This window comes from Triturus cristatus, chromosome 4_2 (assembly GCF_964204655.1).
Source record: "Triturus cristatus chromosome 4_2, aTriCri1.1, whole genome shotgun sequence".
Classification (NCBI taxonomy): Eukaryota; Metazoa; Chordata; class Amphibia; order Caudata; family Salamandridae; genus Triturus; species Triturus cristatus.
This window is the reverse complement of record NC_140586.1, coordinates 81,170,871-81,195,605: the sequence shown is the minus strand read 5'-3', so window position 1 is coordinate 81,195,605 and position 24,735 is coordinate 81,170,871. Positions and strand designations below refer to the sequence as shown.

Sequence of the window (24,735 nt, the reverse complement as noted above, 5' to 3'; positions counted from 1 at the left end):
CAGTGGAAAGAGAGCAGCAAGACAGACTTGAAAGATTGGAAAATTTCCAAAGACAGAATAATTTGAAAATCTTGAAAGTTACGGAAGGTAGAGAAGGCGACAATATCAAAGCTTACGTAGTCAAATTGATTAAGAACGGGCTACAGATGGAGGAGTCAGAAGAAGAGATAGCAAAAGATCTACAGCGTGTACATAGAGATCCGTTCAGACTCAATACTAACAGGTCCAATCCCAGGAAAACCTATTACATTTTTTAACATACACGTTAAAAGAGAAAATTCTGTCGAAAGCCTTGGGGATTAAATCAATCGAGGTAGGCGGAATTAAATATGAGATTAGGTCAGATGTTTCTATCGCTACTTCCAATAGGCAATGGGACCTGGGGCAAAGGATCGATACACTGAAAAGATTGGGCGCCTCAGCACAGCTGAGATTTCCGGCATTTCTGAAAGTGATGCTAAATAACAAGATGCACAAAAGGTGGACGACTTTATTAAAAGCCTTCATCCCGGAGGCTAGTTTCTTTTAATAAGTTAGAGGACATGCCTTTTGACTATCGTAACTATTTTACAATATCATTACATCACCATTGATTGGGCATGAAAGAACTACCCCATTTTCAGGGGGGTCAGAATAAATTTAATAAAATCTGTCGGCAAATTCACTCATGCACAATTCTATATTAGCTTCTACACGTTCGTTCTGGGGGGGACACCCATATAGCCTTGAGCCATGAAGAGTTAGGGAAGGGTTTTCCGTGGGAGGGGGGGAGTTGGGGAAGCACTGGGTGGGGAGCAGTGGGAGAAGGAACAAAAAAAAGATCCTCTACAGCCACTAAAATTTGCTTAATGCAGACATGGTGTTTGTTTTTAGCCTTTATGTGGGATGGGTGACAAGCTAGACAATATAATAAAAATTCTCTCGTGGAATGTGAATGGCCTTAGGGAACGGGGAAGACGGGCAAAAATATTACAATGTTTTAAAGATTGCCTAGATCATTATTGTGCAGGAGACACATTTGACAGAAAAGGAGGGTTTGGAGCTTTTCAAGGCTAAAAAGTGGATCTCCCAAGTAGTTTGTACAACCCAATCAGCTGTAACAAATGGGGTGGCGATTTTAGTGAAAAGAGGGGCCCAAATCAGTATAGCGGACCAGGTTTCAGACAAAGCTGGAAGATGGTTAGTTGTTAAACTGAAGATATTGGGTCATGGCTTTACTCTAGTGGGGTATTATGGCCCAAATCAAGATGATGTTTCTCCTTTAGGTGAACTGCTGGCTGAATTATTACATTCATCTGATCCCATTATTTTGGCAGGAGATTTCAATGCTGTCCTAGATCATGCCCTAGATAGAACCTCACTCAGTAGAGCACTTGTAAATCCTAGAATGTCAGGGCTTATTAAGCAAATGATGGTCCAATTGGGGCTGTGTGATATATGGCGTCAGAAGGCAGGGCCACAAAAAGTCTTTACATTTTACAACCAAAAATACAGACATCAGTCGAGGATTTATTATTTCCTCATTGACAGCAGCTTTGGAGAACTGGTTCAGCGACTTGAACATGTGGGAGTTCATCTATCAGATCACTCAGCAGTGATATTACATTTGAATATCCATGAAGGGGGCCCTCAATCTAGATGGACCTTAGATCACACGATCCTGCAGGAAGGAGTCTTAGAAGCACTGAGTAGAGAGACCGAAGAGTTCTTTGAGTTTAACTGGGGTTCGGCTGCGTCTGCAATGATCTGGGATGCTTATAAAGCCTTCTTAAGGGGAAGATTAGGGGCACTGGCCGCAGAAAAAAGGCAGAGATACTATAAAGAGATGTCTGCAGTAGAGGAGCTGGTTCGTTCTTTAGAAAAAAATCTGATTGACCCTAGGGCAGATGAAGAAGCCTGGGCAATGTTGCTACAGGAAGTGTTGGAGGCAAAATCAAACTTGGCAACAATACTACAAGATAGGGTCAGGAAAAAGTGTGAGGTCAGTCGCTTGGCTCATTTCGAATACAGTGAGGGATGTAGCAAGCTGTTGGCATGGAAGGTCAAAAGAGAGCAGGTGAGAAATAGGATAGATCAGATCAATTGCGAACACACAGGAGACATAATGAGAGATAATAAGGGTATCGAGCAGGCCTTCCACAGTTATTACAGTAAAGTTTAGCAAGAAGAGTTACAACCTACTGAAGAAGAGGTGGAAGTATGGCTGGGGCAAGGCTGTATAAACCCTCTTTCATTAGATAAGAGCAGGCAGTTGAATGGGGAAATTAATGAGAGGGAAGTAGATCTCGCATTAAGACAGGGCAAGAGAGGTAAGGCTCCTGGGCCAGATGGCTTGCCCATTGAAGTTTACAAAGCTTTGGCAAATATATTATTCCCTATTTTTTTTTTGTCCTCATCAGCCCAGTTCCACAAAAGGTAGAAGTGCCGACCTCCGGAGTCTCCCTGAAAATAGTACCATCCGGAGCCCTTTTGTTTGTTTGTCCTAAGTTGGAACACTCTATACCTTGCTTCTCATACCCCGACCATAGGTATCCTTGTCATCGACCAGACCCTCTCATCAGCCACCACCGGGGTGAACAAGCAAAAATGGTATAAAAGCCTAATCATAGGACTATTATTATAGATTTCCGCAGGAGTTTACCCAATTCTCAAAAGGAAGCCAGAATTAATTTCGCTTAAGCGTTAAAGCTCTGTCTAACATAGCTGTGTATTTTATTGCGACCAACCATTCTGCTTTGTTCGGGGGCATAGCTTTAATCCATTTTTTACATATTTCCCTGCGAGCCAACACTATTAAGTAGAAGATTATTTTTTTTTGCATTTTGTGTGAGAGTTATGGTTCGCCGGTAGCCCAAAGAATACAAGAGGTATGCTTACCTGGAGCTGTACTCCAAGTATTAGACATAATGTTTTACTCACATCCCTCCAAAAAGCTTGTAGTGCTGGGCACTCCAAGAACATATGTTCGTCATTGCTTCTTTCCTCCCCACATTTGGGACATTTCGGTATAGTACCTTTTGCAAATTTTGCCAGCTTCTTCGGTGTCCAGTAGACCCTGTGGAGTCAAAAAAGGTGGTTCCGCCTTAAATTTGCAGCACATACTGTGGAGTACAGCATGTCACAAGATACTTGCCATAAATTTGTAGACTGCTCTATTGGCAAGTTCTTTTCCCACAGCATTGCTGGCAGATTAAAGTCTCCATCCGAGCATTCCACCAGGCTCCAATACCATTTTGCCACCTCTTTTCCACAGGGTCCACCAGATTTTACTAGGGTTTCTAACACATTCGATTGTCCCGCGTTTCTCCCATCCGTGAGGCTCCAGCTTTGCATTTGAAGGTATTTAAATTTTGACAGTTTCCCCTGAGCTATCTTTTGGGCCTCCTCCCAAGAGATCAACACACCTTCATCCATCAATCGCCCCCAGGTTTTTATTCCTGCCTCTTTCAAAGGGCGTGCCAGACAGTCTTTTGACCACTCCGGAGAGCCCGGGGAGTCCCAAACCGGGGCAAGTTCGCTATAATAGCTTATGTTGGCTTCTCTCCTGATGTTGATCCAGATTATTGCAAGGCTCTGTAGAGTCTTTAATCGTACCTTTTTAAAGTATCGTGTGTCTCCATATTTTTGTATGAAATCGTGCTCACCCCCTTGTACCTCAGATAACATAGCTTTAAACATCCTTCCGGTATCTGAACTGTCTGGTTTACTTTATAGACATTTTCCTCCTTTTAATAAGAATGCCCAAGCATAATAAGACAAATATGGTAGTCGTAGGCCTCCTTTATCATATTGCCGTCTAAGCTTTTTCCAGGCAATTCTAGTCCCTTTCGACACCCAGATAAAACGACTAATTTTTTATTGCGATTTTTTAAGCCAAACTTCTTTAATGGCCATTGGGATATTTTGGAACAAAAAGGTAAACTTTGGCAAAATTGCCATTTTCCCAAGATTTACTCTGCCATAGATTGTTAACGGAAGATGAGACCAGCTGAGTAAAGGTTTCCCTACCGCCTTATTAACTTTTTGATAGTTAACTTCTGGGATTTGTTCTACTTTCTGCACAATTTGAATTCCTAGATACCTCATTTCTTCCTTAACACAGCTTGGTTGTGAGTTAATATTCAATTTCATTACAACCGTTTTGTTTTCATTAATCTCATACCCAGAAAGCTGCCCAAACCGTGCTGCCAGATCGTATACTGTGGATAATGCTGTATTAAGGTCTGAGGTGTACACTACTAAATCATCTGCATACAAACCTACTTTTTTCACCCATTCCCGATAGCTAAAAGTATGTATGCCCTTGTGACATCTCATCTTTTCGGCCCGCGGTTCAATATAAAAGTTAAAAAGCAGAGGAGATAGTGGACACCCCTGCCTAGTCCCCCTATAGATGTTAAAACTGTTGGAAATATTTCCATTCACCAAAACTCTGGCAGTAGGATTCTTGTATATAAGAGCTATTAGCTTATAAAAGTTATCCCCCAGATTAGAGAGCTGTAGAATTTCCTGCAAAAATGACCAGTTGATCCTGTCAAATGCCTTTGTTGCATCCACAGTAATGGCTGCTAAAGGTATTTTAACAGCGCCAATTAAGTTGTAGGTTAGATCTTTGATTCCTCTGCCACGCATAAAGCCCTTCTGATCCTCGTGTAACAGCGCATCCAGTACTCCATTCAGCCTATCTGCTAACACCTTCGTAAAGATTTTATAATCTGAGTTTAGTAATGAGATGGGTCTGTAGGAGTCACAACAGTTAGGTGGTTTATCCGCTTTGAGGATCAGAGTAATAATGGCGTCATTCCAAGATTGTGGGATCTCCTTACCACCCTCGAAAATCTCAGTGAACAATCTAACCATTACCGGGACTAAAAAGCTCTCCAATTTTTTATATGTCTCCGCCGGGATACCATCTGGCAATGCAGCCTTGTTCATTTTCCCTGCTTTAATAGCTCTTCTTATTTCAGAATCTAGAATTGGACTATTCAGTTCTTCCCTTTGGGGCTCAGAGAGCTTATGGGGAGCCTCTTGACCCAACCACTCTTTCACTTTCTCTCCCTGTGTAACTAGGTTTTCAGAATACACTTCCCCAAAGTGACTAATTAGGGCCTCTTCAATACCTTCCCTTGATCTAACTAAAGGCTCTGACCCATTCGACTTGAGTTCTTTTATAATATTCCTTGCTTGGTCGCTTTTTATCTTCCAGGCAAGTAACTTGCCGCAGCCTTCTCCATAATTAAAATGGGCCAGTCTACTCGCTTTCCACCTTTCCTGTACTCTTTTTTCCAGCCAGAATACCCATTAACTCCAATTTCAAGGCTTCAATAGCAGCCACCCCATCTTCTTCTGTCATATCTTGAATCCATATCTGTTGTTCTAGCACTTTAATCTTGTCTTTGATAGTAGCTATTTCTGCCCTACGTTGTTTATGTTTATAGGACTGAATAGATGTTATCCTTCCTCTTAGAAATGCTTTGTAGGCGTCCCATACTACGTCTATCTGGGCACTATATAGATTCTGTTAAAAAAAACGATGAGATTCTACCCCCAGTTCTTTCATCCTCTCCTCATCAGTCAATATGGTACAATCAATGGTCCATCTCCTTTGGCATACCGTTTTTAGTGGAACCAAAAGTAGAGATATGGCCGAGTGATCCGATAAATGAGATGCTACATGGCTGGCATCCCTAACATGGTCTTTTATAACTTGATCAATCAAGAAGAAGTCTATTCTCGACTGATGCCTATATTTTTGGTTGTTAAACGTAAAGCTCTTTAAAGACCCCTTCCTTTCCCGCCAGATATCACACCAACCTAGATTTTTAATTGAATTTATAATTAGAGAGCGTGATTTATTGTGAGTTGTAGCTCTACTTTTGGTAGAACGGTCTAGCCTTTCATCCAGCACAACGTTAAAATCTCCAGCCATTATAATAGGGTCTGGGAAGTCTAAAAGTTCTAGGAGTAGATTACTAAGTGGGGTAGGATTATCTAAATTTGGGCCATAATAGGCAACCAACGTATAGATCTGGTTATAGCATCTCATTTTGACTATTACCCATCTGCCAAGCTTATCGATTCTACTACCTTCAATAATTATTTGAGGGTTACTTTTAACAAGAATCGCCACCCCTCTTATGGTTAGTTGGTGGTCCGTACATATTACTCTCTGACTCCATCTTCTGGACTTAAAAATCTCAATGGTTTCCTTATTTGTTAAATGAGTCTCTTGTAGGATTGTGATCTGAGCAGGGGCATCGTCTATATATTGCAAGATTTTTTCCCTTTTCTGCTTCACTCTAAGGCCGTTGACGTTCCAAGATAGTACCTCAATCTGAACATCCCTACTGGTACTCATTTTCCAATCTTCACTCTCATCAACCCCTTATGGCCAGAGTTCCAGGGCATTAGAAGCGGACAACTATTTTTTTGTGTTTTTTCCCTTTGCTCCCCCACCCGTGACTGTGCTCCCCCTTTCCCTCCCTTGGAAAACCCTCCTCTTCTTCTTACTTCATAGCCTAAGCCTGAGGAGACATCCCGAGGTACGAGATCAGTATAACAAACATTACTTGGTGAAAAGAAGAACCAAAAAGTAAATATACTCAAAATAAACAACGCTACATGTGGCCACAAACGGAAGAGAAAAATCATTCCCTATTATAGTTAAAAATTGTAATGACCTGTATGTTGATGGGGCCGAAATGCCGGCCTTGTGGAAGGACGCCACCATCTCCCTAATTTTAAAGCCTGGAAAGTGCCCCAAAAATTCCGATTCATACCGGCCAATATCATTGCTAAACTGCGACTGTAAGATTTTTGCAAAAATATTGGCCGATGGGTTAAATGGGTCTATGGCGGAGCTGGTGCATGTATACCAAAAAGGGTTTATATGTGGTAGATCATTGTAAGAGCTGACATATTCATTGCTAGGCTCAAAAGACCTGGCAACTGTTTATGAGCTCCCATTGGCGGTGATAGCATTAGATGCCACTAAAGCATTCGACCGGGTCAATTGGGTCAACCTACAAGGTGTGGCAAAGTCTCTAAATCTTGGGTTTAATTTCTGTACAGCACTAGCGGGCTTTTATGCGGAGCCAAAAGCCAGAGTCCTGATCAATGGCTCTTTGACAGACCCTGTTCTTATCACCAGGGGTACGAGACAGGGCTGCCCCTTATCGCCACTTTTATTCAATCTATATATAGAGCTCCTAGCTAGGAACATCAGGGAGGATCCAGGCATTGTATCCTTTCAGTACGATGGCTGGAGTAAGAAACTGAGTCTATATGCGGAGGATATCCTAATTTACACAAGCAACCTACAAAATACCTTGCGTCGTATCATTACCTTGACGACAGAATTTGGAAAAATGTTGGGTTATGAAATTAACAAGAACAAGACGGAGGTTATGTCTTTGAACTAGGGAATAGGAGATGCCACTAGTAGAGGTGAAATGAGATATTTGGGAGTAATGATACCACAGGACATTACTAGAATAACTAAAGTAAACTTTGAAAAGGTTAAGAAAGAAGTCACTGGACTCCTAAAAATCTGGGCGCATCTTCAGCTTACCCAGTTGGGTCGTGTAAACCTAGTAAAAATGATGATCCTTCCGAAATTTACTTTTTTGTTTGACGCTATTCCCCTGCCTTTTGAAAAGGAATGGCTTAAAAAGATGCAAAGTGAGATCAGTAGTTTTATCTGGTCAAGCAAAGGGCCCAGAATAGCTTGGAAGAAATTGAGAAGGAGGATGGAGAAGGGAGGTTTAGCACTGCCAGACTTGTTGTTTTATTCATGGGCTTTTTTATTGAAGAATGGGAAAATGCTGTTGAATATATCCACACCATCCGAGATTGGGAGATTACTGGGAGTAATGGCAAGGCAGGAGTCAGGGGGCAATTTTGGTTTCATGTTTAAATATGCAGACCCCAAGTACTTTAAAAAAGTCTGGTTAAAGACCTTGAGGGGGCTGGCCGAGACTTGGTATAAGGTTAAAAAAGTTTTTAAAACACCATATTATAGTCTAATGGCTCCTATTTGGGACTCTCCTGGCTCACCGGAGTGGACAAAAGATTTACTGGTTAGACCACTGAAAGAGGCAGGTTTAACAAGATGGGACCACATAATTTGAGAAGGACACTTGATAACTTGGGAAACATGTAAACAACTATCAGATCATAAATTGTCCAGGTTCAAATATCTGCAAATGCAGAGTTGGTTCCAAGATCCAAGCACGATAATAGGAAAATCAAATGAGCTTGAAGACAGACTAATGCACGGGGCAGTACTTAAGAAGGAAAGGAACTTGCAACAATCTACTGGCTGATGGTGGAATTGGAAGATGGAGCCTTCATATTGCCAACGGATTGTGGGGAAGATGCTTGCCGAAGACTTTGCTGGAACATCAATGGCAAGTATCTATGTCTATGTTGTTTAAAACAGTTAAACCTGCACACCTGAGAAGAAATCATCTTTTCTCCATCCACAGAGCCTACTGGACTCCTCAGAGGTTGTCAAAGTTTGGGAGAGGAGGTGATGTAGCTTGCCCTAAGTTGGCAGTATGAGAGAGGATGATGTACACATGTTTGTGGATTGGCCAGAGATCCAGCCATTTTGGAAAGATGTGAGTAGGGCCTCGTCTAGTATGCTGAAGATCGATATTAAGGTAAGCGTCTTGCTTTTTATCTTTGGATGCGTGGATTCTCTGGCAAAAAGTACTCAAAATCAGGCAAGGTTGATTTTTTACTCTATACTGCTGGCATGAAGGGAAATATGTAAACAGTGGGTAGCTGCGGCCCCTCCCAGGTTTGATGATTGGGTACGCTCCATCAAATGTGTTGGGGTTTAGAAAGCATGATTTCTGGCTTCCTATTTTGAATTGGTGTGAGCAGCAGCCTTCTCTGCCTCATCTGGCTATCTGTCCTCCTTTTCCCCCCCTCTTCTCAATATGGTGGGGAAGTGGAGTGATAGAAAGGTTTCAAACAAACGAGGGCAGTAAAGGGTGAAACTCCCATCCTCTCTTCTTCCCTGCTTCCAGCACATAAGGGCATGGTACTCCATTCAAAGGTGCAAGTGGAATGGTGTTTTTAGAGGTAAATGAGGACAAAAAAAAAAAGAAAAACAGTGTCTGAGACACTATTTGCGATTCCTAATGCGGTCGCAAAACAATGGTGCATACCATTCTGACTCACTATTAGGAATGGATGTCCTTGGCACGCCCCTTCCTAATAGCGGCTTTCAAACGCTATTTTGCGAGTCAGTGACTTACAAAATAGCGTTTATACATACCACCACATATTTTTGCGGTGGCAAACGCAACGATTTCCCGTTTACAACCGCAAAAAACGGTCGCACATCTGACCCCTTGACTCTTGTGCCCAGACACGGTGAACTTACTTGTGTATCTCAGGAAGTGGGTGGGAGACAATAATGGGACTTTCTGTGACGTCGTGTGGTAGGTCGTAGAAGGGAAGCATTTCTGAGCCAGCAGTCAACAACTGAAACTACTAGATAAGGTCAGGTAGACCACCTTATGAAGAACTGGAATGTAGCTGCCCTACATAAAAATTATGCATCAAAATTAAGTTCTTAGTGAGGGACAGGCCTTTTGGGAGTCTTACATTCATAAATAATAACCTTTTATTCATGTACTAAATAAATACTTCTGGGTGTGATGTGCGGGCACGGACTAAATAGACAGAAATAAAAAAAAATCATCCTTTGTATCTCACATTTTGCTGTTTCTAAGTCTGTAATAAAATGAGAAACTGCCTTTTTAAAGTCAATAAAGGAGGTCTGAGGTTTGTTGGTAAAGGGGAAGTGAGTGTTTATCTTCTTACTGCTCTGAAGTGCACTAAATATGCCCAAGCGGCAGTGCCTGTTATTTCAGGGTGCATTTACTCTTCCCACGGTCAGACCCCCGCTCACAAGTAATCCAGTTTCTCCATAGGATCCATCCACCAAGGTTTTGATGTGATGCACTGTCGAGCACCTGCCTATTACTACAATGTAGTGAATCGCGGGGTTTCCCTGTAAATCATCGTTCACAACAAGGCCTCTGGTGAACTCTAGCCTCGTAAAGCGGATTAATACTGGTCATCCCCTTCAAGGGTGATATCCCGCCAGAAGCAGCAGCCCGCACTGACAGTGTCGCCGCCTCTTGATGTTGACGGTAATTATTGAAGCTAATCCGTCGTTGTACGGAGCCAGGAGGAACTCGGCCCCTGCCTTCCACAGGGGTCAGAAGATCCAGCCAGAACCGCTCCCTGCTCCAGCTGCCATCGACAAACACCAGAAGGGATTCCCAGCCCTCTCACCAGCGCGGGTTCATGGGCTCCCGTCCACAGACCACCTCGGCCAGCAGAAGGGACCTTCTGTTCATGAGGACGAGCGCCACGTGTCGAAACAAAGCAGAAAGTACAAAGAAGGGACATCGCAAAAGTTAAGGTACCAGCAGCGAGAAGGACTCACCAGCACAGAGATAACACAAATCACCACAGTTCCAGTATCAGGTGCTCAAAAGGATCAACAGATCTCAGGTACTGCCGGACCAGCATGTTTCTTGTCTTTTGCATGGTAGTACGCGCTTAGATTAACAGCAAATGTTCTAACACATATATTAAGGTTTCATAATATTTTCAGATAGTCTCTCCCGGCAGCTTTTTGCACTGCCTTCATTTCTACAATTCAATTGCATTTCTGCAAACTCTGCCCTATTTCCGCTGCAAGGTTTAAAATAAAAGATGTGCATCTTTCATTTCGGTTTTAACTCTCTTATGTACCGTTATCCTAAACCCATGACTGTATGCTGAGAGGGAAAAGAGGTTTTCTGTATGTATTTTTTCGATATATATTTTTTTGGGGGGGAAACGCAGGATACTGCCTCCCATCTATAACTCATTAAGCATCAATCCTACCACCCTCTTGACTGAGCCTAGGCTTAGTTAAAACGTCTTACTTCCAGATCGAGAGAACCACAAAAATGTATTTTAGGGACTGCTTACACACTCAGTTGTGTCATACTTCATCATCGGTCTCACCCTGGTCCCTATTAACCAGGGTGAGCTCAACCCTATTCCACGGAGCCCTTTAGATAGTCCTTCCGAAGGGGGTTTGAAAAAATAAAAATACCTAAAAGGCACTGTGGTATCCCCTTATTATTTGGTGCCTTTGGTATGGTTAAAAACCTACTAGTTGGCTGTATACAATAGGGAGGTTACTACCCCTGCACCCCAGTTTCTTGTTGACATGTTTCAGCGCTTTATAATGGCAGCACTATTTCCGGGTACACGTGGAGCAGTTGGGGCATAGAGTCAAACATTCAGTATGGTACCCTTAGTGTGAGTTTGACAGCGGGGACGTGCCCCAACAGTCTGTGTAGTGTTAGTATATACCAGTTAGAGCATTCATATATGCCCTTCTGGCTGGGAGACTGGCGAGCAGGCCTGGCGCGAGATTCTTGCATGAAGTGTGTGTCCAATGTTTGACACTGAATTTAGAACACAAGGGTGTGATGATGATGACAGTAGGACTATCTCGTTAATATATATGTGGTACTGAGAGAGAGCAGTCCTGATTATAGGCTGTTGTGAAGGGCTGAAACATGTCAACAATAAACTAGGGTGCACCAATAGAGTGTGGGAGGGTTCCTAAAAACGTTTTTGTGGTTCTCTCCATATAGGCTCAATCAAGAGGGTGGTAGAATACCTTGGACCTAACTTTGATGAGACGAAAGAGACTGGTTGGTAACATCAGGCAATAAGACAAAGAAGCCTTATTTGAATTTCTTCTGTGACCCGTATCCTGTTTTGGCAGTTACGTATTCGTCTTTATGTAGCATCAATAACATTTTTATTAAAACGTTTTATTCTAGAACAATGGATGTTGTGGTATGGATCAAGTGCATCGGTTGTAGGGATTTCATTGGAGAATACAGATAAGGATGTTAAAAACATTTCTAATACTAATGGGACATACAGGCTCACAAATTACATATTCACGGCACTATGGTGAGTGAGGAAGTAATCGCTTGTGTGTTTGTATTTGCAATAGGTGACATTTCAATGTTTTTTTTTAACCCTGTAATGGAGGGAGTAGCCCGAATGACTAGTGAACGGGGGTCCCAATGAATAGGGCCCAGAGGAGAGAAGGAACAGAACCCGGAGGTGCCGCTCGGTGCTTGAGTGCGACATGGCTGTGGTTTGCAGGCCTCCGCGTGTAGTGGGATATGAGAACACAGAGGCAGTTGGGGACCATGGCATTCATTTGTTTCATACAAGTGTCAATATATAAGATGATGACGTGGGAGTATGCCTGGGAAGATAGTACACGGGTTTTGTTGCAAAGCTTCGCATCTTGTCACAGTGGTGAAGGAATATTGAGAAAAACCCACTGTTACCATAGACCAGTCTGCTGACTACTAGACAATATTTGATTTTGTGCTTCAATGGCTATATTAAATATGAAGGATTCATTTTTATGAATGGGTTCAAAATAATCCCAGGGTTTCTGGCAGAGGTTGAAAACGTTGGGGTGTCAGTGGAGATGTAAACAGACTGAGTCACTTAGAAAGGTGTTTATGAGTAGGCAAAGTCATCTGTAGAGGTAAAACCGTTTCTCTAATCCTATTATTTTTTTTTTTAATAGTTTTTATTCGTCAATATACACATACATTGCAGGCCCCTGAAATCCCCAGAGGTACCTGCCGAAGCATTGCAAACATAATATCGTAGACGTTTTACATTAGAGAAATAAATGAAAAGGCGCTTCATATGAAAAACAAACCCCCGAACCCTCTAATCCTATTTAACCCCTTATTTATTTCCAGAGGCAGGGGATAGTGGTCCCTTCCCTCTACTTGCACTACCTGGAAACTCCCAATGTTATCAAAGAACCAGGCATGCAAATAGATATAATAAATTGGGCAGAGTTGCGACCCATTTTAAATGCCTTGCATGCAGGACAGTCGGGATCCCTGCGCCCATTAACACAAAATAAGCCCTTTGAGCCCAAGAATTTTCCTAATGCGATGTCACACATAGCTAATGTACCACCGGGGAAACTAGCAGTATTACACCTGGGTGGGACTGCGAGGGACGGATGTCCATCCCCGACCCCCACATTGTTTGCCTCTGGTGCCGGGAGTGGGACCACTCTATGCAAACTCCCTGTCCCCCAATCGCACCTAATCCCTAAAAAACCTTAACTCACAGCCATCCCTGTTAAGGATTTTGAGTTGGAACATAGCTGGCCTTCGTACCAAGGTGCACCTTCATGATTGGTAACTTCATAAGAGATTATGATATTCTGTTGTTGAGGAGACGTGGGATTTTCAGTCAGTGGTATTTGAGGGGGACGAGTGTTCTAGTGTGGCAGCTGATCCATCACGATACTGGCGTGCCTCCTGGGGCCTATCTATTTGGATCATTCTATCGCTGGTTGTGAGGGTCCAAGCCTTTGGAAACGCACGGAAAGGACTTTAAAGCTGTACTCACAAGGGGAACTCTTGCTTGTATTTGTATATGATTCACTTTTATAATAATGATTTTGTATAATTCCTGATTTTGTTTGAGTTCATTGAGTCATTCATATCAAACTTCAATGTTAGTAGGCACAATATACACCTGATCTTAGCACGTGATTTTAACGCTAGGCTGGGGCACAACTGTGTGTAGTGAAACCTGGAGTTTCTTGTGGGTAGCGAAGAGCCCAGAGGCAAGGAGTTAGGGACCTTTGTAGCATCCTATGATTTGAGTAATGTCATGGTTTTAGGAGGCTCCAGAGAACCCGCACATGCCCACTTATAAGGGTAGAAGCTGCGCCTCAGTAACTGATCATATTTTTATCTCCAGTGGCTTAAGTAATTCATTAGTGTATGGAAAAACAATGCAATTTTCTGAAAAAAACTATTAAAAATTGGGTTATAGTTCTGGTTCACACACACAAAACCACAGAAATTCGCCAGTTGTTATCAAAGCACACAACACACATCATAGTTCGTATCATTCAGCATGCAAAATTACCAGTGACAAAGAAACACAAAAAACAGCTATCAGAAGAACAACTGGGCAGTGCGAGTTATGCTGTGTGTTGCATGGCGTTGACAATATAACTTTCTTTGCTTTGGGCATTTGAGCCAGAACCATAATTCAGTTTTTAACTATGTTTTTTTCAATACATTTATATAGAAATGTGTCGGGTTGCTTTTATGAAATCCAGGTTGGCTTGTATGGTATTTTACCAATCCACAGCTGTAATACTGTACCTTGAGTGGCAAAAGGATTTTGTCATTTTACAGCTCGACATGAATGACACTGTGTTAATCCTATGCTTAAAAACTTTGCTAGAAAAACAGACATTCGACTATCTCCATGGGTGCTTTTATTGCACAAAATGCAGTAGTATCAAAACCCATATTTCATAGACACCCGTGAAACATGGGAAATATTTCCCCAGTCTACTGAAATATGAGTTTCACCATAATACCAGCCCCCAAGCCAGTCTGCAGAAAATTATCACTTTAAAAAGTCACTAGGATTATGTAGCAACGGAGGACCAGTTTTGCAGCAGAATTAGCTCAAATGTGCAGTAAGAAAAGGCAATGTATTCAACAATATGTGGCCCATTGCCTGTCAGTTTTTAAGTGTGATCCACTTGAGCTAGAAATAAGCTTTTTTGTTGACATCTGCAAATTATGTGGCAGGTGTGGTAAATCCATAACTGCGCAGTAAACACACACAGCCACATAATTCTGCTGGCCCTGATCACTGCCCATTGTTTTATCAACAATCTAGTCATCAAAGGGAAAAAAAGCCCTAACAATCTAATCTGTGCTCATTGTTAGCTACACCTTGAACTGAACAATTTCAACAAACTAATTTCTACGGACACAATGTGTTTATAACAATGGCAAAGGTGTTTTACAATCAAAATCTGCATTGTAATCGAATTTAAGTATTGTTCTCTTGTTTTTACTGAAGACAACCAGACATTATATTCCAGTATTTCACTTACTATTTTTAATAAACATTTCCCTTTTTGAAAAAAAAACACATTTCAAGCTAAATACTACAAAATAAACATGTAATATAAAAGCATACTTCGACTTTGTGGTTTACCATGTCCCCAGAACAGCTAGATGGATGTATAGGACCATATCACATGGTTACCCTTATTCGTTTGTATTAATTCGATATGGTTAAGGGCAAAGGCCTGCTGATCTCAAACACTAATCCTGATGGCCTAACTAGGCAACTGCCAGGGGTTTCAGATAATTAGTAGAATCTGTTCAGTGGGTTTTTACTAAGAACACTTAGTGGCCTATACCCATTCGTGTTGATCCCCAGATCTGAAGTCATAGGGTCACGCCTTTCAATCAAAACATTATAACCATGTCAATGTTCAAAACACATTTCTTTTGTGTTTTACAGGCAGATAATTATTGCTAAACACAACAGGCCAGGTGTGAAGACGAATATTTATTTTTTAACACATAAAATTAACTCTGCACAATCGGCGGTGATCTTTTATGTCAGATTAAAGTTAATCAGGAACGCCCTTTATACGCTGTCTGGCTATGAAAAGGATATTGCATCCACTTCCCTCAAGGGGCCAGTGCTAATTCAATTCCAAAACCATAGTAGTCAAACTCAATACTAGCCTTAGGTTGCAGTTTAACACTCTTCTTAACTTACAAGTCAAACCTTTTACTTTTGGTGTTACAAAGGAAAAACACCTGAGTTCTCATGGGAGTAGTAGAGGCAGAATGTGACATTTTTAAAGCCCTACACCTTACATATCCACCTCAGGCCTTGAATGACAAGCCGTGTTACCCAGATTTGGAAGCAACATTACCATCAGGGATACTCAGCTATTTGAGTCTGACAGATGAGATTGAAAATAAGAACATGGTTGCATTTGGGTATTAATGCCCCTCATTGATCATCTTCCATAAAAATCTGAAAACCTGGACATTCTGATCTTCTCTTACGTTGCTAGCCCTACCTAGTTGCCGAAGTGCTGGGAACCTATTCGCTATGCAAGATCCTATAATAATATCTGATGAATTTGTTTGGGGCATTCTCTATATAAATGTTATTGTTATTATAAGGACTGGTGGCTTTTTTTGATTACATGACGATTTCTCCTTCCTCAGGGCATGGAGCTGGCCGCCGTTGTGCAGCTGGCAAACCACACCAGTAACAACAGGACCGACCTGGCCAACCTACTCTACCAGTCTTTGTCCGCAGACACCGACACCCCACTCTACAGCGACTACAAGCCCCCACAACGCGACCTCCTCCCCTTGCCCAAAGCTGTCCTTTACCTCCTCATGGCAGTGCTGCTGGTAGTGGGAGTGGCCTATGCGATCGTGGGGCACCTGATCAAGGACCTGGCTCATGACTTCGCAGGTAGGGTGGCATAAAGGTTGCCCTATGTATAATCATCATCGAAGGGGGATTGTCCCAGAGTCATCAAATATTTTAAAACTTGCATTATTAGAGCTAGCAGTTGTTGTCACACAAAATCGGTGTAATATTGTAGAAAGAATATAGTTTTATTGATAGTAAATTGATACCCAGCTGACCTACAATCATTCCTTTAACACTTTTGGACAATACAGGGATATGGACTAAAATTATACACTCAAACAGAGACAAAATCAAGGTTTTATAGTGGTTTGCTCAAAATCAAATGCGCTATCGATACACCGGATTATGGAGAAGCAATAAAGTGTACTCTGTATAGAGGTGGTTCAATGCCATGAACGTCTTCATCTGCCATTTTGGAATGTCAGTGCTTACTGTTATCAAACGGCTACTTTGCTATTTTGACAGTGGCATTAGGTTAATCAAACATGTAGCAAATTATTTCTTGCATGCCCTTTATTGCCTTAAGTTACACAGTTCAAATAACGCACATATATGTTAAGTCTGATGTCAGAGAAGCTGTTTACTAGTCTTCTTTTGCCCAAAAAGTAGTCAAAATCGTTTCCCAGATATATATGAATTAAGCTGTGGAATTGTTGGTCCCGAGCCATCTGTTCTTTTTTTTTTCAGTTCAGAAAGAAAATTTTATTAATAGAAATAAAGGTGTCAATACAGAAGTCATAACAATAAATTCATGTCAATACAGTACAATAGGTTGCACTACACAAAGTAGAATTGGACTTATGAATAAAAAATAAACAGTTGATACATAAAAAGTGAATCGTAGAAAGTGTTGGAGTTATAAATCATCTGGGAACGTGTAAGGGGTTCAAGGGGGTTTTAAAACTTCCTGCTGAGACGGTTGTAGCTGGGAACATCGTTTGGCACATACATCAAGGTATAGTGTAACAGGGGACCACAGGTCCAAACGTTTCGCTGCCATCTGTATAGGATATACAAAAGAAGTGTCCAACCTATGATTATAGCAAACAGCATACCACCATGCCATATAAGAAATTTTTGTGAAATCCTTCCAATTAACAGTGATTTGCTGAAAGGCAGCGACTAATAACAGATCGATAATTTTAACATTAAATGTAACATTCTCCCAGCAAGGTGAAAGACTCCCTAAGAAAACATGGGTGATAGAAAATGATAGTTTAGTACCAAAAATTAGGTTGATTTGAGACCACACTTGTTTCCAGAAACTGTCTACTATTGGACACGAGAATAACATATGTAATAAGTCAGCATTTGGGGAGGAGCATGACCAACAAACATCTGAGGTATTCGCAAATCTTTTGCTTAAAGCACTCGGAGTAAATAAAAGTCTATTATAAACAAAAAACAACGTTTGTATCGTGTTAGCTGCTCTGGAGGATTTGCGCAGTTTAATCCATATATTATTCCATCAAGTTACTGGCCAAGAGAGTTGAAAATCTCACTCCCATGCTTCTTCTATTTCAGATTTCTGCCTGACAGTATCTTTATCTTGTAAATACTTGTATATAATGGAGGCTGTGGGTTTAGTTTTAAGCAGGGTATCAAGTTGTGGAGAAGGGTTCTGGAGAGTGGGAACATTAGGTGTGGCGGATAGTTGAACATACTTATCCATCACAGCCATCTTAAGTAGATTATATTTATGTATAAATGAGGCAGGTAAATTGAATAGTTGTCTAAGTGAGGGAAAAGATAAAAAGTTTGAATGTGAGAATAATTGGTGTATCCATACTAAACCTTTCTGTCGTCAGGTCTTCCAATAGATTGGTTTATTACGAATAATCAAATCCTTGTTGTGCCAAATTGTTGAATTCAGGAAATAGTCAATAGTGTTGGGGGGAGGAGGGAATGTAGAATCCAAAAGTTTAGAGGTCAATTTAATTATAGGAGTGGACACAGCCTGCGGTTTACGTGAGAAGAAAAGGTACTCAGAGAAAGAGAAAGGGGATAAAAAAAGACTCTCAATTGTGATCCATAGGGGGCAATCCTCCGAAGGGTCGAGCAACCAAAGAGAAGCTTGACGTAGGAGAAAAGCTTTCTGAGAAGCCTGAAAATCGGGAAAGTTAACTCCACCTTCTGTTTTAGGACGTGCCAATTTAGATAGAGACATTCGGGACCTCTTTGAATTCCACAAAAATGAGGAAAGAGTGGAATTGATCCTCTTAAAAAATTTAGCAGGGATAGGAACTGGAATATTAGAGATGGCGTATAAAATAATGGGTGACAGCATCATCTTTATAGTATCCAAGAGACCCCACCACGATAAGTAGAGGGGGTGCCATTTGGGCGCCAGGTCAGCAATTTTCTGTATACATTTATTCATGCATAGCGCTACCGTGTCTGATATTGAAGAGGTAACATGCAAACCTAGGTATTTAATATGGGAGGGACTCCAAGTGAAGTTTGAGGCACTAAAGTCCGCCTTAAAAGTATACTTGGTCAGGGGTAGGATCTCACATTTATCGTTATTTAACTTATAACCAGAAATTTTAGAGTAAGCTTGTGTACCTCCGCCAGAAAGGCAGGAATGGAGTCACTAGGATTGGACATAAAAAGTAAGATATCATCAGCATAAGCTGCTAGTTTAATGTGAGAGTTTGCTGTTTGAAAGCCATGTAAATTCGGATTTTGACGTAGTTTAGAAAGAAATGGCTCCAAAGCTAAGTTAAAAAGGAAAGGAGAAAGAGGGCAGCCCTGACGTACTCCTCTACCTAAATCGAAAAATGAGGAGATCAAGCCATTGGCGCAGATAGCCGCCCGTGGACTGGAATAAAGAAGAGAAATCAAGGATATAAATTTAGGCCCAAAACCAAACCATCTAAGGGTATAGAACATATAAGTCCATTCAACCCTGTCAAATGCTTTTTCAGCATCAAGTGCAATTGCCCCGAGGGAATGTTTTAAGTGTAAAGATTTAGACAGAACATTAAAAAGGAGTCTTGTATTATCAGTTATAAATCTACCCTTGACAAATCCAGATTATTCCTTACCTAATAAATCAGGCAAGTAAGAGTCTAGTCGTATGGCTAAAGCTTTGGAACATTTTTTATAATCAATGTTTACCAGGGAAATAGGTCTGTAATTTTTACAATACCTGTGATCCTTACCTTCTTTGGGTACGAGGCAGATGTGTGCTTCTGAGAAAGATCCTGAGGAACTACCTAATGTACTAAAGAGATTTATTAGAGAATGTAGTTTGGAAAAGTGCTGATAAAATTCTACTGTGAAACCATCAGGCCCCGGCGCCTTGTCTTTTTTAAGCTGCTGAAGAGCATTTGATAGTTCTTGATGTGTTAAATCGAACTCCAGAGGGGATAGATCTGGCAAAGTATGAGGAGGTCTTTGGAGATTAGAGAAAAAGTGAGATAAGGAATGATCAGAGGGTTGTGTCTCCGTGGCGTAGAGAGATTTGTAAAAGAGAGAATATTCGTGCAAAATATCGGCATCTTTGAATTTTAAATCTGAGCAATCATCGTAGATAGATTCGATATTGAGTTTGTTATGTTTAGCTTTTAAATAATTAGCCAATATTTTCCCTGCTTTGTTTTTACCCCCATAAAATTTGGCACTGGATTTTAACAAATATAGTGAGGCGTCCTCCGTTGATTTCTTATTGAATTGCAATTTGGCATTTATGAGAGCTGTGAGAGACTCCTTCGAGTGCGAGGTGTAAAAAGAGTGCTCCAGTTTTTTAATGTCCTGTAGAAGATCTTTGGTGAATTTACGGGAGATTTTTCGTCTCTTAGCAACAAAGCCAATAATAAAATCCCTCGCTGAGGCTTTGAATGCGTCCCACACAGTTGAGAGGGGCATGGAATGGGTTTGATTCAGCACAAAAAATTCATCAAAGAAGGTGATAAAGAAGGCAGTAAATTTTGGGTCCAAGAGGAGGGCATTATTAAAACGCCACCTTTTGGGACCTATAGCCTTAGGTAGAATCTCGAGGCCAATTGAAACAGGGGCATGATCTGACAATAAAATGGGACCAATCTCCGCATGTGTAAGGGTTTGTGAAATGGAATGAGAAACAAATACGTAATCAATTCTTGATTGAGTTTGATGCGATGGAGAATAAAAAGTGTACTCTCTGGTAGTTGGATTACAGAGACGCCAAGCGTCTAAAAGCTTGTGTTGAGTTATAGCTCGCACAAATGATTTCTGAGATTTGTTAGGAATATAGGAAACTTTGGAGTTCCTGTCAACAAACAGGTCAAAATTCTGGTTACAGTGGCCAGCTAAAATGAAATTGTCTTGCATGCAAAGGGTAATTTGTTTAGCCAGTGTGGACCAAAAGGAGGGTTCGCCACATGTAGGGGCATAAACATTAAGAAGGGAAACAGGAACTCCCTTCAAGGACAATTTAACATTCAACCATCTTCCATCGACATCTGAATCTTAAGCCAAAAGTAAAAGCGGGAGGGACTTGCGGCAAAGAATCATCACTCCATTTTGTTTACCATCACCTGGGGAAAAGAAGACTTCCCCCACCCAACCCCTTTTCAACTTTAATGATTCAGCATCAGAAAGGTGAGTTTCTTGCAAAAAAAACAATATCAGCATCTAGTTTGGCTAAGTGGGTCAGGATTCTTTGCCTTTTGATGGGAGAATTTAAACCCTTAACGTTCCATGTAATCAGTTTCAAAGGCATAGGTATTCAAAGACAAAACATAATGCAAACATAGAGCAGAAGTCCAATTCAATACGAGAGCAGTATAGAATAAGAAAGGGGTAGAGCAGAAAGGAAGCAATTTGTCCAATGACATAGTTAAAATGAAAAGATGAATCAAATAGCCAGAGCAGGAAAAGATAATCAGAAATCACAATAGGAAGAAGGATAAGCCAAGTGGATAGGTAATAGGGGAATGAAGAAATAGTTATGACAAAAAGAATAGTCAATAAGATTAGATAGGATGAAATGAATAGACGGGGAACACCTACTGACAAAAAACTACAAACAATCAAAGAAAAACAAAAAACAAAAAACACAAAAGAGAAGATATCTAAGGAAGGACAAAAAGAAAACATACCTACAAAAGAAGATTCAGGAATGTACGGGGGGGATGAAACCACAAGGAGTAGGCAGTGCATCTGAGGTCGGCTGAGCGGAAAGTCGGGGAGAAACCACAATACAACGGTGAAAATCTGTGAAGACAACAGAAAAAATAATCCTGTAGAGGAAACATTGAAACACATAAATATAACATATAATGGATCGGGCAAGAACAGAAGAACCAACAGTAGCGATAAACAACTAAGCATAAAAATGCAACTTCATGAGAACGGCATCAAGGAAATCAAATTCTACCGGGGAAACATTTCTGCAATCTTTAAATGTCATAAGAAGGTTGACAAAGTCTAAATAACCTGTGGAAAAAGAGAGAAGAAAAGGAAAACATTCAAGTGTTCGATGAAGAAGAAGGCCCGGAGGTGTCCATAGCAACTGTTTTGCAGGAATTAATAAAGCTTTGTAAACGGATTGGATCTTCGTATGTCGTTGTTCTATTGTTATATGTGACTTTGAAGAGGCACGGATGGAAAAGACCATATCTGGCCCCCAAGGAGAGAAGGTCAGCTCTCATATTGAGGAAAGCTTTACGCCTGTTAGCTGTAGCTTTAGCGTAGTCTTGTTGGAAAAATAATGACGATCCTGACCATGTGATCTTCGGAGAAGCTTTGACTGCTGAGATCACTTTCATCAGATCAGTATATTCCAAGAAGTATAAGATGACGCCCCTTGGTTTCTGCGAGGGATTGGCGTGGGATGGAACTCGACCCAACCTGTGAGCCCGTTGAATATTGAGTTGCATCCCTTCTGACAGGTGAAGAACTTTGGGGAGAAACGATTTAAAGAAGGCGATCGGGTCTGACCCTTCTAGTCCCTCTCCCAGGCCGTAGATGCGCACATTATTCCGTCTGTTGCGATTTTCAAGGTCCTCAACCTGTTTCTGAAGCACAGAGACCTGAGAATGTAGATGAGAAACAACTGAACAGGACTCTTGTAAAGAGGAAACGAACTGTTCAACAGCAGAAACCCTTGCATCTAGTTGGGACCAATTATCCGTTAAAATTTGCAACTTGGTATTAGTCTCTTCCATAAAAGGTCTGAGGGCCCTGATCTCCTCGAGTAGTAATTCCATCGATACAGGTGAGGTCGACTTGGGCGGCGAGGGAGGGTCTTTTTTAAGACGTTTAGTGAGAGATTTACCAGTAGCTCCAGAAGAAGGATCCATAGTTACGTTTGAGCACTGAGGCGTAGTCACTAAAGGGATGTCAAGCTTAGAAAGTTCCGTAAAAAGTTTTGAGTTCTTTATAAAAGTATGCTTCTTGGATGAAGAGATGCGCTTTCCTGTTGTTCTGCCCATAAAATGCTGATCTAAAATTCCCACCACCAGGTCACGATGAGTGCACACAGGGTGTAATCTATGAAGCGCACTGCGAAAGCACCCAATAGCTGCCACGTACACTCTTCCCAAAAATATCGATGAGATTGTGACACAAATACCCAACAACGTGCCCTGAGGTAGCGAAGAGGAGGTGTGCAATTGGTTTGAATACAAGGGCTTGCAAAGCGCATCAAAACCAAAACCAAAGAAAAAATCAGTGCGGAGAGAATATTGTAATAATTCCCAGTCAGCAACGTCAAAGCATTGATAAAAGAGCTCCACAAGGGTTTCCTCAAAGTCTCAAAATGGCCGCCGTTCTTAGTCTCCTCAGATTCCCAGCAAAACCCCAGCAGCACTCCACAGCCTCAAACCCCAATGTAATGAGGTGGATCCATGCAAAAAACAAGTGTATAAGCAAACTGGGGGCATGAGAAACAGTCAGTGAAAATTCTGAGGAGGAATTCACAAAATCCGCGATTCGCGGTAAAAATCAAAATGGCGGCCGCGAAAAGACGCGACCGGTAAAGAAGTTAAAATTCATACTTGCTGGCAAAAAATAAGGGCTTCGTGGGTGACATATCGATCCACAGGTCTTCAACTGCACAAATCTGCTGCCATTGCGTGTCAGCCCGGTCCGGAAGCGTGATTTCTCCGTAGACTACCGGAGAGCTTCACCCGAGCGCCGCCATCTCCATCGGGCGTCAAGCCACACCCCCCCCTATCTGTTCTTTTTGATGAGCTGTTGAAGGAAACAAATGGGCCAAGGCAGAAATTCCATAATGATCGACTAGACAGCTTCAGTGACACAACTGCATGCAAAGAAAGAAAAAAGTCCTCACTGAACTTTTACTGCCATACTCTATCTCTTTCATAGTTCCACATAGATTTCTAAGCTGTTTGTACAAATTGAAAAGGTTACTTAACTTCAGTAGCGCTTATTCTGATGGATACTCTATCTGATAACTGATCCCTCACCTTTTGAATCCACCAGACTGGTGGCAGAAAACGTTCAGCAATAGCTCCATCACACTGGCACATGGCACCATCATATGGCAACTGAACAGACTTTCTCCATTTCACGGATGCACCGCACATTATTCATGGAATGAGAATAAGACCAAGCGTTATCAAAGCCAATAGGTCTAGGCAATCCGAGAGCTATTGGTGTAGCCAATGTTAATATCTTTTAGCCATGTTGAATAGCAGCACGACTGCTGTTAAGCATGCCTGAGAGCAAAGTAAACAAGCATTGACATAGCCAATAGGTCTCGCCTTTGGGACCTTATAAGTATTTAGTTATGCAGCACAGTATCCTTCCTGCAAGTAACATCAACTGTTGCATGGGTAAACACTTATAAGGTCCCAAAGGCGAGACCTATTGGCTATGCCAATGCATGTTTCTTTAGCAATCATGGTCCTGCTGCCTGACTATAATCTCACTACTTTAGTGAGAATGATGTTTGAGGTTGTTTATTCCCAGTTCCTGTTTATTCAATTGCTGATTACAGTTGTATTTTTCTTTTTGCTACCAAGTGAGGATTCCTGGCACAATTGGCTAAACTACCCCAACGACCCCAGATTGTTTATGGCGGAGGAAACTATAGAAATATGCTCATTTATTATGATATCAAGGATATCACATTTTGTACCCCCTTTGTCCTGATGACACAATTGAACATAAAGTTGTTTTATGTACATAATTTCTATAAAGTATGCCGACATCCAGATGCAAATTGTGCCTTATGTAACGTGAACTGTTTAAATAGCAAAATGCTCAACACAACAGGGCGGCAGAGACGCGGGCTGCTCAATGGGAGGCGTTTTATGTGCTCAATAAAAGAGTCTGAAACTGAGCGCCCAACAGACATGGCGGGGCGTGAGGGAGGGAGAGGGAGAGGGGGAGAGAGAGAGATAGAGAGAGAGAGAG

General features: G+C 41.5%; 1 protein-coding gene across 1 annotated transcript in view; it reads left to right on the top strand.

Annotated features, from left to right (window-relative positions):
* The first annotated feature begins 10,188 nt into the window (after positions 1–10,188).
* The window catches only part of LOC146833035 (uncharacterized), a 62,147-nt gene continuing 47,600 nt past the window's right edge, over positions 10,189–24,735 (top strand). The window contains exons 1-2 of the mRNA XM_085600036.1: positions 10,189–10,536; positions 16,152–16,407. Coding sequence (XP_085456162.1) covers positions 16,155–16,407 — 253 coding nt within the window. The 5' untranslated portion in view covers positions 10,189–10,536; positions 16,152–16,154. The remainder of the gene's footprint in view (positions 10,537–16,151; positions 16,408–24,735) is intronic.